At 44.1% G+C, this 15,069-nt stretch overlaps 1 protein-coding gene across 1 annotated transcript in view; it reads right to left on the bottom strand.

The window, feature by feature from the left end:
• The window catches only part of KPTN (kaptin, actin binding protein), a 53,069-nt gene that overhangs the window by 28,338 nt on the left and 9,662 nt on the right, over positions 1-15,069 (bottom strand). Inside the window, 5 exon segments of the mRNA XM_056539500.1 lie at positions 1,159-1,198; positions 1,201-1,231; positions 3,112-3,187; positions 7,964-8,018; positions 8,582-8,666. Coding sequence (XP_056395475.1) covers positions 1,159-1,198; positions 1,201-1,231; positions 3,112-3,187; positions 7,964-8,018; positions 8,582-8,666 — 287 coding nt within the window.

Raw genomic sequence — 15,069 nt, forward strand, 5'->3', positions numbered from 1 at the left:
TCTGTATAACATCTGTTCAATGAAAAACTGTAATGTACTGCAAAGAATATGTACAAAGACAGATTACATATTGTGCTGTCAAGGCGGTTTCTCAGATCTATGGGCTCCTCATGGATAAAGCCGCTCAGAATTCCCCCCCCCCCACCCCCCCCCCCCGCCCGTTTGTGGCAGCCTGGGAGTCGGAGCTGCAAACCACCTTCACTCCAACTGAGTGGTCACCGGATGTCTACCTCCTGCAGGGCGCAGGAAACGAACTATAAGATCCTGTCGCGGTGGTGTAGAGTCCCCGCTGCACAACATAGGATATACCCAACCGATCCTGACCTGTGCTGGCGGGGGGGGGGGGGGGGGTCATGACCTTCCCAACTTTTGGACCATTGAAGTGTCGTGCATAGCTTTTATTTCTGGTGTGTCCTATCCTAATGATTCCAAGGTACTCCTCCTGTCCATCCTACCGGAGTCTAGGAGAACCCCTCCAGGGTCCTAGCCCATTTCCTTCTCATGGCGGCAAGGAATGTGATCCCACGGTGACGGAAAGATCCCCTTCGCCGCCAACTGTCTCAGACTCGTATAAGGAAGTCCTCTTCTTCTGTCGTATGGAGGAGTTGATGGCAGATTCGGCGGTGACCAGTCAAGCACAGGTTCTGAGTTTTGGTTCTTAACCCCATCCTCCCCCTACCCCCTTCTGTGGCCTCCTCTAGTCTTCTCGTTCCCCCACCCTCTTTTTTTTCTTACTCCTTCCTGCTTCTTTACTTTCTTCTTACTCCCCTTCCAGTGCTTTCCTTTGGCCACTCCCTGTACCCATGGATGATCTCTTTTTGTGTTTTTTTTTGCTGCTGCTATGTGCTGACTATGTTGTGCTCTGTTTTGAATGGTATAACCGATATTGTATTATCCCCCTGCTGTGCACAGGGCTTGATCAACCTCTTTTTGCAGTATGCCTATATAATAAATGGTGTAGTTGACTCTGCTATTACATAAACATACCTTGGGTCAACGAGACCCTGTGAATACATGTGGAGTACATAGCAGGTGTTTTTCTGGTGCATACTTTAAATGCACACAGCCTTACAAAGACATTCAGTGTCAACTTCACACACATGTTTTTCCTATAGATCGTATAGAGTGGAATACTGTGTGTGCATGCTACTATCTTACTTGCTCGGGAGATCTCTCAGCTCTGGGAAAAGATTTTCACTGGTTGTTCTTCAAATTGGTGCAGCCCTTCATTCTGTCAAAAATCAGAATATACTCATGAATCATGAGCATTTGCAGACAACGGACATAACCTTCCTTTTCCCAGTATACTATCTTTTACTAACACCTGCTGCCAGACAACATTGTCAATGTTCATCCCCAGGTGAACCAGACTGGCGACTACGGGGGACCTGACATCTGTAGAAACACCGACTGATCAATCATAGTGAGTGAGTGGTCCCTGGGTGGACCGAGTTTCATTACCATTGTTTAGTTACATTATCTGCAGGAAGAATCAGTGGGATAATGTTTGATTCCTTTCTTTTACACACACACCCCTGGAGGAACCCTGCTAATGTCCCCCAATCTGCCGTCTGTGATATGATTGTACGAGTATTACTAGAAGTCTTTAAAAAGAACTGAAGAGCCTGTTTTTCTGTGATATGTCCTCCAGATGTTAATCTTTGGGGCTAAATAATTGGATAATTTTCTAACCTTGTATAAAAGACCTTTAAAGGAAAACGGTCAGCTTTCTCCCCACGCACTAACCAGTGGTACTGGCTGGTAGCACGGGGGACGCTGATCAGTTTCAAGCTTACCGTGCCTGATCTGCCGCGCCGTTCGGCCTTAATCTTCTATTTTCAGTATATGCAAATGAGGTGCTAACTGGCACTCTGACGTCAGTGCCGGGCCGCAGCTCAGCCCAGCTCATCAATATTCTGCCCTTGCCCTCCGCCTCTACCTCTTCTCCCCACTCTGTAATGAAGAGAGAGGGGAGGAATAGTGATGAGCTGGGCGGCGCTGCAGCAGGCGGCACTGACGTCAGAGTGCCAGTTAGCCCGGCCGCTGCCAGTTAGCACCTCATTTGCATATAGCGAAAATAGAAGATTAAGGCCAAATGGCACAGCAGATCCGGGCACGGTAAGGATCAAACTGATCAGCCTCCCCGCACTACCAGACAGTACCACTGGTTAGTGTGGGGGAGAAAGCTGACAGTTTTCCTTAAAGGGATTAACCTAAGATTAGAAGTCCACAGCAAAGTACAAAGTCGGCACAGCAAACGTACTCCAACACAATAAGTGTCAACTGCAGTCTACACTCTTTTTTACCAATGCCCAATAATTCTGCCTCTTGTGGTGCTCAATCTTGAAAACAGGCAATTGAATCCAAATAGAGAAGACATTTATACGGCATTCACGTTCAAAGCAGCTTCTCTTTCACTGTTTGTCGGTCAGGTTGCGGTCCTGGCCATTACCGGGATCCGCAACCTGAGTGACGAACAATAAAAGAGAAGGTGCTTTGAATGCAAGTGCCATATAAGTGTCTAAGATAAGAAGTGACCCCTTAGCCACAGCATAGGGCAGTGTTTCCCAACCAGGATGCCTCCAGCTGTTGCAAAACTACAACTCCCAGCATGCCCGGACAGCCTTCGGCTGTCCGGGCATGCTGGGAGTTGTAGTTTTGCAATGGCTGGAGGCACCCTGGTTGGAAAACACTGGGATAGGGGATAAGAAGCTGATCGGTGGAGGGTCCAACTGCTACTAATCATAGGAATGGAGGCCAATTTGCCCATCAAGTGAGTGGAATGGCATTGAACATGCTCCGTCACCGCTCCATTCACTGTCTATGGGACATTCAGATATAGTTTCCCATAGGGTAAGCCAAGCTTCAGTTGCTAACACTGAAACCCAATATATATGCTGCCATAATTCAAAAGGAACTATACTGTTAAAACCAAAAGAAAAAAAAACCCTGCCCTTAGAACCATTTGGCATATGAATGCATTCTTTTGTGTGGAGCATTCATTTTATTTGCATCATTACTTTTAATTCTTTTTACTGTGGTGAAGATTTATCTATCTGTAATCTGGGCAATCCACTATTCTTACACCTATGTTGTTAGCAATTCTCCAACCTCTTTGTATAGGTGAATGTACTGATCGTTGCCTCCCAGTAGGAACACTGTCTCCTGTTGGTCTCCAACCTGCACCCTGCGGAGGACATATAAGCATTAGATGGACGGGAGATTTTCAGACAGAGATGTCAACAGAGAGCACTGTGGTCAGATAGAAAGGAAATTCAAAAAGAAAAGAACTTCCTGTGGAGCATATAGCAGCTGATAAGTACTAGGTGGATTAAGATTTTTTAATAGAAGTAATTTACAAATTTGTCTAACTTCCTGTCATCAGTTGATTTAAAAAAAAAATATATATAAAAAAAAATAAAAATGTTTTCCAGTGGAGTACCCCTTTAAGGTGCCTTATACTAAAGTCAGTCGAACCTGTTACCAGCAGCGGGTTCAGCCAGCTGTTCATGGCAGTGTTTCCAAACCAGGGTGCCCCCCAGCTGTTGCGAAACTCCAACAGATTTTGACTGTATAGAGGCATGCTGGGAGTTGTAGTTTTGCAACAGCTGGAGGCACCCTGTTTGGGAAACACGGGTCTAAGGTCTATGCAGTTCCGGCTCTCCACCACCATATGAAGTCAGTGTAGAGAAGGGTTGGGTATACTGGATTTCTGCACCTGACCCTTTTGTTCTGGGAGAGATAAGCTGGCACCAGAGCTGTCTGACTATAGCTTACCCCTCACCATAAAGGTAACAAGCACTCAGTACCAAACATTTTTTTATTTTTTTTTGTTCAAATGTTTTTTAATTAAAGAATTTTTCTTTAAAGCGTACCTGTCAGATCAAACAAAAAACTTTATTTGAAAATATATCACTTAGTACCTAATCCTGACCATGTACATGTTATTTTTATGTGTCTAGCACCTTTATTTATTTTTTTATTATACTTTTAATTTAGCTCACTAGTCTGAATTCCGCTCAAAGGGAGGGGCGTGGCCTCACTGTGCAGGTCTCCGCCCCCTCCCTCAGTATGCTGTCTGCTCACATCTCTCCTAGAATTAGCAGAACTACAACTCCCAGCTTGTCCTCACTGACAGTAGCAGGATACATGCTGACAGTGGGAGGATTTTTCCTCCAGCTCTGAGCCCTGCGCTCACAGCTGTCAATCAAGGAAGTGTGTCCATGACATAAGTGATGATGCATGGACACAGCAGGACTAGTATGTGTCCAAGCAGTCAGGGGGGGGAAGTTGTTTGACTGGCTTTTTCTGTATGAAATACTGAAAATTTTCTAATGAAAGCAATTGCAAAACCTATTGGTTATACATGCTTTACAACATATCAAAAGTTGTTGTATCCGACAGTGCCCATTTAAAACAGATATTTGACAGTAAAGAAAATATAAGTACGTAGAATAATAAACAAAGGTCGTTACATATTAACAAGACCAGGTTACAATATGGTAATCAGCATAGATCCGGCTGTCAAGATGTTGTAAAGTCCAGATTTTCTGATAAATAATGAAGCTAGGATTTTATGAAGTGGTATTAGTGGGTACTAATAATATCTCCGTACCAAATGTTCATGTGTATGGGAAGGTCAGTAGAGAAATCTTTATTTGGACAACAGTTATTGCTAGAGATGTCCCGATACCGCTACTAGTATCGGTATCGGGGCCAATACTATCCATTTGCATAGTATCGTGGATTGGTTTAATGTCCCCAATACCATGTCAGATACCTGCTGCCACTCCGCTGCCCGTTCTTCCATCCTCTCGTCCGCATGATAGTGTTCCATGGAGGAGCATGTGACACACACGTCACCCCACCTCCTCCCCTGCGCCCAGCGTAACGCTACGGAGGAAGCAGAGTGACGTATATGTCACATGCTCCTCCATAGGACGCCATGATGCGGACGGGACAACGGGACAGTGGAGCGGCAGCACCCGACAGAGGACAGCCGCAGGTGAGCTGTTTGCAAGGAGGAGGCTGCTACTAATGTCTACAGGGGGGCCTGCTGGTGTCAAAAGAGGCGGACCTGCTGCTGTCTAAACGGGGGGCCCTGCTGCTGTCTAAACGGGGGGCCCTGCTGCTGTCTAAACGGGGGGCCCTGCTGCTGTCTAAACGGGGGGCCCTGCTGCTGTCTAAACGGGGGGCCCTGCTGCTGTCTAAACGGGGCGGGGGGGGGGAACCTGCTGCTGTCTACACGGGGGGGGGGGGGGAGGCCTGCTGCTGTCTAAAGGGGGGGCCTACTGTCTAAAGGGGGGCTGCGGTCTACAGGGGGGCTTCTACTAATGTCTACAAGGGGGGGCTTGCAGTCTACAAGGGGGGGCAGCTACTAATGACTGCCGGGGGGCTGCTGCTAATGTCTGCAAGGGGATACTAACTACTATTAAAGACAATCTTACAGCAGAGTCACCTGCACTAACTTGAATTTCTATCGCTGCTCACCATGTGGTCATCGGTTTCGCCGCCAATGCAAATTCCCTGTTCTGTCCAATGGAGAAGAGAGAAATATTGGCTCATATTACAGCAGCCGCCTCCATTGTACACAACAAGGACCAACATATCATACGGTAAGCAGCGCCGGAAACCGGGTCACCCTGGTGTCAGATTCCCTTTAAAATATAAGTACTCGTACTTGGTATCGGCGAGTACTAGAATTAAAGTAACGGTACTCGGTCTTAAAAAAATGGTATCGGGACATCCCTAGTTATTGCAAATATGGCCATAATTACAATTGCAAACAGATAAAGGTTGTATTGGGTCAAAGTCACACAGTTATGTGTAGTGCACCATGATGGCTTACAGCCTATTACTGATACCCGTGGGCTGCCCAGTGCACCACACAAAGGACTGACAACCCATATTCTTTTAGCTAAACATTGTACGTATCACAAAACGTACATAGCTTGTGCTGTCTGAATATAGAAACATAGAATGTGTCGGCAGATAAGAGCCATTCGGCCCATCTAGTCTTCCCAATATGCTGAATAGTCCCTGGCCCTATCTTATATGGAGGATCTGTAGAGAAAAGAAAAGAAAGGACCGACGGACGGCGCCTCGTGTATTTACCCTCAATAGATCGGGTGGTGGGTGGGGGGGGAACCCCACGGGGCTTATAGATGGCCGCTCACCTTGAGATCTATGCAAAAAAGCATATCACCCACGATATAATCTGGGTACTGTAGTACGAGTCGCTGCTAGGCCGATGGGTTGCAGGAGGAAACAAGTCGTCCTGGGAGTCAATATTAGAAGTAGAGCAGGAAAAAACCCTCAGGTATGGCGCTGCAGACTCTTGTGGACAGATGAGGCGGATGCCAAAGGTAATAGGAAAGTCCTCAGCAGGACATTTTATTAAAAAAACAATAAAATGGACAAGATTACGCGTTTCGGGAGGATCCCTCCCTTCCTCAGATCAGGATCTGAGGAAGGGAGGGATCCTCCCGAAACGCGTAATCTTGTCCATTTTATTGTTTTTTTAATAAAATGTCCTGCTGAGGACTTTCCTATTACCTTTGGCATCCGCCTCATCTGTCCACAAGAGTCTGCAGCGCCATACCTGAGGGTTTTTTCCTGCTCTACTTCTATTATATGGAGGATAGCCTTATGCTTATCCCATGGATGCTCAAACTCCAACACTGTATTTGCAGCGACCACTTCTGCAGGAAGACTATTCCATGCATCCACTATTGCACAGCAACTAAGAAAAGTTAGGATGCACGCACACCACGTTTTTGCTATACAGTTCCCGTATTCGGTTTCAAGTTAAAAACTGTACGGAACTGTATAGAAAACCGTATGCATTGACTTAACATTGTAAACCGTATGTCAGACGCATCATCCGGTTTAGTTTATTTTGCGTCTTATATGGTTGTGTCCGGTTTTTTACCCGTACCCAAAACCGTAGTCTACCACGTTTTTTTGGTCCGGGTGTAAAACTGTATTAAACCATATCCTTTTTTTTTTTTTAACATGGGAGTCAATGGGAACCATACAGAACTGTATGTGTGTACGGTTCCATCCGGTTTGCATCATAAAGGTTTTTGACTTTGTACAGTTTTTTTTCTTGGAATTTCAATTAAACAAGTGAAACTTTATTCAAAATTGAGTGAAAAGTTAAAAACGTATACGTTTTTTTCTTAAAAAACGGCTGCAACCGGACATCATTTTTCAAACTGTATACGGGCTAAAATTTGTACACACGTTTTGATACAGTTTAGTCAGGTTTTGAGGAATCCGTTTTTTATTAAAAACCTGATACGGGAAACTGTATTGCAAAAACGTGGTGTGCATGCAGCCTTATCAGGGCCACAACTGCAGCCTGAAAGCCACTCAAAATGGACTTCTGTTTGCAGTTGCAGCCACTAGGAGCTCGCAGCGTCATCCTATTCAATAGCTGCCACACCACATTGTGACACGGCATTCTCTGGACACGGATTTTGCCTGTCCAGCTATAGCCCAAAAGCAGATTTACAAAGTTTAGCAGCCCTGCAAATACATTGCATTACTGGTCTTCTTATGGTCCTGATTGGGTGCATTTATACTGTTCTGTACTACATCCATATAGAGTAGTGTTTCCCAACCAGAGTGCCTCCAGCTGTTGCAAAACTACAACTTCCAGCATGCCCAGACAGCCGAAGGCTGTCCGGGCATGCTGGAAGTTGTAGTTTTGCAACAGCTGGAGGCACTCTGGTTGGGAAACAATGATATAGAGATATAGTAGTTTTCAAATTACCATGAGACACATGTGCAGGCACTAAGCAAGCAATGAATTCTGGGAGATTTCAGCTCAGTAATCAGTGGAAATATTACTAGCAAAATTCACACAAATGTATAAATGGGTATACAATGTAAGATAGTGTTCATAGTTAGCAGGCACTTGTCAGACAGTCACAGGACCCACAAAGTCCCATATACTTACTCTGCATGACACAGCTGGAAGGGGGTGAATTTCAGCTCCAAATTCAAGCAGCTTTCTGTGAGAATAAGAGAAAAAAAATATATATATAAATTATATATATAAATTATATATATATATATATATATATATATATATATATATATATATATGCATATTCTTTAGTGATAGTCCAGAAACCCTTTTATTCCTGCACTTGTTGAATATATACCCATGATGGACTCATAACAAATATGCATTAATTTGAAAGAACTGTATTAAAACAACTTCTTTTCTACTTCTTTTAGGTTTTTTAATATTTCTCCCTCATGTCAGGTAATCTGCAGGGGGTGTCTAATTGTGGTGGGGGGGGGGGGGGGGGGTTGTAGTTTGGGTTTGACAAAAGAAAAAATTAACACCTTTATACATTTATATCTTTTAGGGGAAAGCAATAGTCCCCATGATCAGAGCTTGAGGACCAAATTGTCCCAAAAGCTTTTTTTATTTTTATATATATATTTTAAACAAAATTAGTTACTGGAGATACATTAACATCATAATAAACAACAACAATCTTAAAACCACAAAATAAAAAAATAAATATATACGGTATGTATTTGACTAAATAAGAGTATAGCATACGTGCAATGGAGTCCAGATTATACTCTGATCCTGGTTCATAATCACAGTAAATATTTAGGAAGGGGCTTGCTTTATCTCCAGAGTCCTAAAGGGAAAAAACAAAAATTTAGTTAGCTACAGGATCCTTCACGTATTGGAAGATGGCTCCAGTATTAAGTCTAAACTTCCAATATCAGAGTAAGGTTATGTGCATACATATTAGGGTGGGTTCACACCACGTTTTTGCAATACAGTTTTGTATCAGGTTTTTGATGGGAAAAAAAACAGATTCCTCAAAACCTGACTAAACGGTATCAAAACGTGTGTACAATTTTTATCTGTATACGGTTTGAAAAATGATGTCCGGTTGCATCCGTTTTTTTAAGAAAAAACCATATACGTTTTTAACTTTTCACTCCATTATGAATAAAGTTTTACTTGTTTGATTGAAATTTCAAGAAAAAAAAACTGAGCAAAGCCAAAAACCGTATGGTGAAAACCAGATGGAACCGTACGCACATACGGTTCTGTACGGTTCCCATTGACACCCATGTTAAAAAAAAAAAAGAAAAACACATATACAGTTTAATACAGTTTTTCACCCGGACCAAAAAATGTGGTAGGCCATGGTTTTCTGTCCGGAAAAGAAAAAAAAAAAAAAAGTTAAAAACCGTATGGTTTGAAAAACGGAGACAACCGTATACATTATGGTGCATACAGTTTAATACAGTCTAAGGGGTATAATACAGTCTAAGTACATATCTAGATTGAATCAACATATATCTCTACTACTAACTACAGTGGAATAATAAGAACCCTCCACCTCCCTCCACTGACACTCAGTCAAGTCCGGGATATCAACCACCCATTTATGATAAGCCTCCGAGAAAGGACAAGGCCCCAATGACTGAAGGAGAGCATAGGACTGAGGTTTGGAAAGATCCGTGGTGCCCAGGAGAAGCTCCACTTCAGAAAATGCAGGAGTAAATGTCAAGGAGCCAAACTGCGCCTGATACCTATAAATACCTATAAAAAGCATTTCCAGGGATGTCATGTCCGAAAAGGATAGGAAACCTGATCCTCTCCAAACAGGTGGATCACAAATTTGACTCCATGAGTTCCCCAGGAACCAGCTTCCTGTAACCCCCCATGCAGGTGTGAAAAATGCACATTCCCCCACAAGGGTGCCCTAGGAGATACCAGTGGTTGTGAAAATGTACTCGACACCATGAACCACACCTTAGCTACTGTCTGAAGGGGAAGGAGAAAAGAGGAGTGAGTATGGCACCTGTAGAGTGAGTTGGTAAGAGCCTCGTAGGAGCCCATAAGCGCCAGCCAAGGCAGTAGCAGAATTCGAAAGATCCAGGTCGATCCACCACGCTGCATAAACCAGTTGGGAAGCAAGAAAATAGTTAGGCTGCTTTCACACTATAAAATTCATCCGTTTTAAAGATCCGTTTGATGTTCCGTTATGAAAACCCTGAAAATCGGCCATTAAACGTCCGTTAGAAAATCCCATTATAGTCTATGGGATTTTTACATTATCCGTTTTAATCCGTTATAGTCCATTATAAATACGTTATTTTGTGACAGGAGAATGAACTGAAGAAATAGTGCATGTTCTAAATAACAAAATAACAACAAAATAACGTCCGTTATTCATAACGGATTAAAACGGATAATGTAAAAATCCCATAGACTATAATGGGATTTTCTAACGGACGTTTAATGGCCAATTTTCAGGGTTTTCATAACGGAACATCAAACGGATCTTTAAAACGGATGCATTTTATAGTGTGAAAGCAGCCTTATAGACATCAGGGGCGGCAAGGCCGCCATGCTTTTTAGGGTCCTGGAGGAGAGCCCGACCAAGTCTGGGAGACTTTCCCTGCCAATAGAAGGATCCCAGAGCAAAACATAGTGTACTAAAATATTTCTTAGGAGGAATGAGAGGGGCTAAGTGAAACAGACAAAGAAGGTAAATCATTTTAAATATATTAATCCTGACAGCTAGAGACAAGAACTAAAATAAAATGGAAGAGCGCTCCAAAGTGTAAGACCAACAACGTAAAGTCCAATTAATGGATTTAAAAAAAACCTTACCGAAGGCGGTTGTGTGAGCTCACACACAACAATGGTCAGCGTGAGTGAGTATTAGGTCCGGTCTGTGGCCTCCACAATCGTACGATCAATGCAAGGTGAAGACTTCCAGAGGGTGATGGGTTTCAGCGGTGCTGACCAGGAGTGGACACGTCAGGTGAGTAAAAAGAAGTTTTATTGGAACAATGCAACGCGTTTCACCGCACTTGTGCGGCTTCATCAGGCATTGGTAGGGAGGGATCTTATATACAGAGTAATATTAACTCTTTCATAACTTGACAATTATTTAAAAACAATAAAATATACAAAGACTATATCAACAAAGGGATGTATGTACATAGAATAACACAAAATTCCCACTGATAATAAAAACATATATATTAATATATATCACTGACAATTTTTTTTTTTACATTCAGATTTTCCCTACTCCTGCCTCTCAATAGTACCATTTAATGATTCACTGTTTTTGTATATGTATATCAAATCTAGAAACGCTGTTCACATTTAGCGTTATGTTGCTTCAGATGTCTATGAATAGTTGGTGTGCGTGTCGGCACATCTATATGCATACATTCAGAGAGTACATCTACATTTGTATTGAAATTCATAGTATATAAATAATTATTATTAAAAACAAATAACATCGAAGAAAATAAAAAGAGATAATGTGAATAGAAATGTAAATATAAATGTGGATGGAAATTGAATAGGAGTGGCTGTTATTTTTGGTTGTGCACATTTATGTATAACTAACACACATATATTTCACCTGGCATTCTGTTAGTTTTACAATCCTTTTTGTTTTTATATTCTCTTTTGTAGAATTGTCGGTGAGATATATTAATATATATACACGTTTTTATCAGTGGGAATTTTGTGTTATTCTATGTACACACATCCCTTTGTTAATATAGTCTTTTTGTATATTTTATTGTTTTTAAATAATTGTCAAGTTATGAAAGAAAAGAGTTAATTATGGACATTTATCAACGGGTTTAGTCAGGTTTTCTTTTACTATAATTGTCGCAAAATTGTCGCAACTGCGACTACGCGATTTTTCGTGCAATATTTTGACTGGAAAGCGAGAAAAGCAAGCTTTCCAAAAATTAACTACGTAGTAATAATTTTAAAATGGACTACGGGTAGTCAGGTATTTATTAACTGCGACGGTCGCAACTGCGCAAGAAAAAGTCGCAACAGGGTTAAAAATTTACTAAATTTACTCCAGCTCAAACATGGAGCAGAAAAAGCTACTACAAAAGTAAAAAAGGAAAAATTGCTTACGTGAAAGAAAATTATCAACAGGCTGAAACCAGTTGATAAATAAGTCGCACAAAAGCAAAAAAAAGTAAGGAAAAAATTACAAAAAAAAAGAATACATAAGCAAACATTGATAAATGTCCCTCAATATTACTCTGTATATAAGATCCCTCCCTACCAATGCCTGATGAAGCCGCACAAGCGCGGTGAAACGCGTTGCATTGTTCCAATAAAACTTCTTTTTACTCACCTGACGTGTCCACTCCTGGTCAGCACCACTGAAACCCATCACCCTCTGGAAGTCTTCACCTTGCATTGATAGCTAGGGACAAGGGGAGCGAGGACCAGGCATTCGACCGTTCCACAGCAGAGCTCAAAAGTGGATCCAAATTCAGAGACATATACAGTGGTCCCTCAACATACGATGGTAATCCGTTCCAAATGAACCATCGTTTGTTGAAACCATCGTATGTTGAGGGATCCGTGCAATGTAAAGTATAGGAGGTTATACTCACGTGTCCCCGCCGCTCCGGACCAGTCACCGCTGCCCTGGATGTCACCCTCCATCGCTGTTGCCGCGTCCCCGGGGTGTCCCCATCGCTCCGGAACGTCTCTGCTGCTTGGGATCCTCACTCTCCATCATCACATCGCTACGCACGCCGCTCCTATTGGATGACAGGACAGCGTGCGCGACGACGTGATGATGTTGAAGGAGAGCGCCGGCGTAGAGCCCCGAAGACATGTAAGTGATCGTCGGGGCTAGGGATCGACCGATATCGCTTTTTTAGGGCCGATACCGATAATCGGTGCAGGTTAGGGCCGATAGCCGATAACTTATACCGATATTCCGGTATAAGTTATCGGCTATTTAAACCCCTGCGACACCGCTGCAGATCATTGATTTAAAGCGGGCGCTTTAAATCAATGATCTGCAGTGGCTTTTGCGGGGCCATAGGCCGCCGCCGCCACCCGCTTCTCTCCCCCTACCTGTCAGGGTGGTCCGGGCCATCCATCCATCGTTCCTGTAGTGTCCGGGGGCGTTCCGGGTGGAGGGTGAACCGGTCCGGGCTGTCCTTCTCCGGCGGTCATCTCCACTCCGGGCAGGCTCCGGCCTAGTACGCTGCATAGACGCCGCTGCGCTGTGACGCCCGTGCGCAGCGACGCACCTGACGTCACGGCGTAGCGGCGTCTATGAAGTGTACTAGGCCGGAGCCTGCCCGGAGTGGAGAAGATGACTGCCGGAGAAGAAGGACAGCCCGGACCGGTTCACCCTTCACCCGGAACGCCCCCGGACACTACAGGAACGATGGATGGCCCGGACCACCCCCATTACGGGTAAGTTTAATTTTTTTATTGACTCGGGGGGTGGGGGAGGGGCCCGACCGGTATAGCGGTATGGGCAAAAATCCATACCGGTATACCGCCCAGCATCACGGTGGGGGGTGCGATGCGGTGCGGTGGGTCGGGAGTGCGGTGCGGCGGGTCAGGGGGGGTGGCGGTCGTGGTGCGGTGGGGGCGGTGCGGGGGCGGGGCATTATCGGCAAGATAATTGCCGATACCGATAATGCCAAAAATCGTGATTATCGGCCGATAATATCGGCCATACCGATAATCGGTCGATCCCTAGTCGGGGCACACCGTAAACGGCTATCCGGCAACAGCTCAAGCAGTCTGCGCTGCCGGATAGCAGTTTATGCGATGGCCCCGACATACAAAAGCATGGAATGATGCTGCCTTCAACATGTGATGGGCTCTGAGAGGCCATCGTATCTTGAAATTATTGTATGTCGGGGCCATCGTAGGTCGGGGGGGTCACTGTACGGAAGCAACGGAAGCAGTAACCTCTACCCCAAGATATATAAAGTGAGGAACCACCTGCAAACCCGCTGGGAGAGCTGAGGGAAGGGGAACCCCAGGAGAAAGCGCCATCAGGGAAGACTTAGCCCAGTAAGCCCGAAATCAAGCCAAACCGGTCAAGTAGGTCAATTAAAGACAGAAGAGAAGCCTCCGCATCCGCCAAATACACTAAAGTCTCATCAGCATATAAGGATACTTTTTCAACAATAGAACTCCGGGGAATACCACAAATAGTGGGATTCATACGTATGGCCGCCGCTAAAGGCTCTACCACAAGCGCAAATAGGAAAGGGGCCAGCAGACATCCATGTCTCGTCCCATGACCTAGAGGAAAGGGTGTAGATACCATCCAGATTAGTGCGAATGCGTACTCTAGGGTTATTATATAACAAACGGACCCAAGCACAAAAACAGGGACCAAACCCTAGGGCTCCCAGAACCTCCCAGGGATATGGCCATACCACAGAATCAAAGGCTTTGTAGACTTCTAAACTAACCACAACACCAGAAGGAAATCCTGCCCCCACCGTTGCAATATTAAGTTGTAGGCGCTTAACATTAACATCAGTGGTTCTACCCGGCATAAACCCAGTTTGGGCGGGATGAATGACAGAGATAATGACGCCGTGCAGGCGCGTAGCCAGTACTCTAGCTAAAAATTTAATATCCACGTTAAGAAGGGAAATAGGTCTATAAGTGTCAGGTAGCAAAGGATCCTTACCAAGCTTAGGGAGCATAACAATTAAAGCCTCCCTCATAGAGTCTGGAAGAAAGTCCGCAATAGCTAACAATTTAAGAAGAATAGGGGCCAACCTCTCCTCATTCATCCTGTACCAGTCACCTATCATTACATCTAGACCCGGGGTCTTCCCAGAAGGAAGGTCATGAATAGCCTGGCTCACCTCCTAATGCCTCTGCCTGCGCCCAACTAAGGATGGGAAGGGAGAAGTTCTTTTCTTTTTTAATTTATTTTCTGTCTGTCCACAGTGCTCTCTGCTGACACCTCTGTCCATGTCAGGAACTGCCCAGAGTAGGAGTAAATCCCCATAGCAAACCTATCCTGCTCTGAACAGTTCCTAAAATGGACAGAGGTGTCAGCAGAGAGCACTGTGGTCAGACATAAAAGAAATTCAAAAAGAAAAGAACTTCCTCTGCAGTATACAGCAGCTGATAAGTACCGGAAAGATTAAGATTTTTTAATAGAAGTAATTTACAAATCTGTTTAACTTTCTGGCACCAGTTGATTTATAAAAAAAAAAATGAATTTCCACTGGAGTACCCCTTTAACC

The sequence above is a fragment of the Hyla sarda genome, chromosome 9, assembly GCF_029499605.1.
Source record: "Hyla sarda isolate aHylSar1 chromosome 9, aHylSar1.hap1, whole genome shotgun sequence".
In the NCBI taxonomy this organism is placed as follows: Eukaryota; Metazoa; Chordata; class Amphibia; order Anura; family Hylidae; genus Hyla; species Hyla sarda.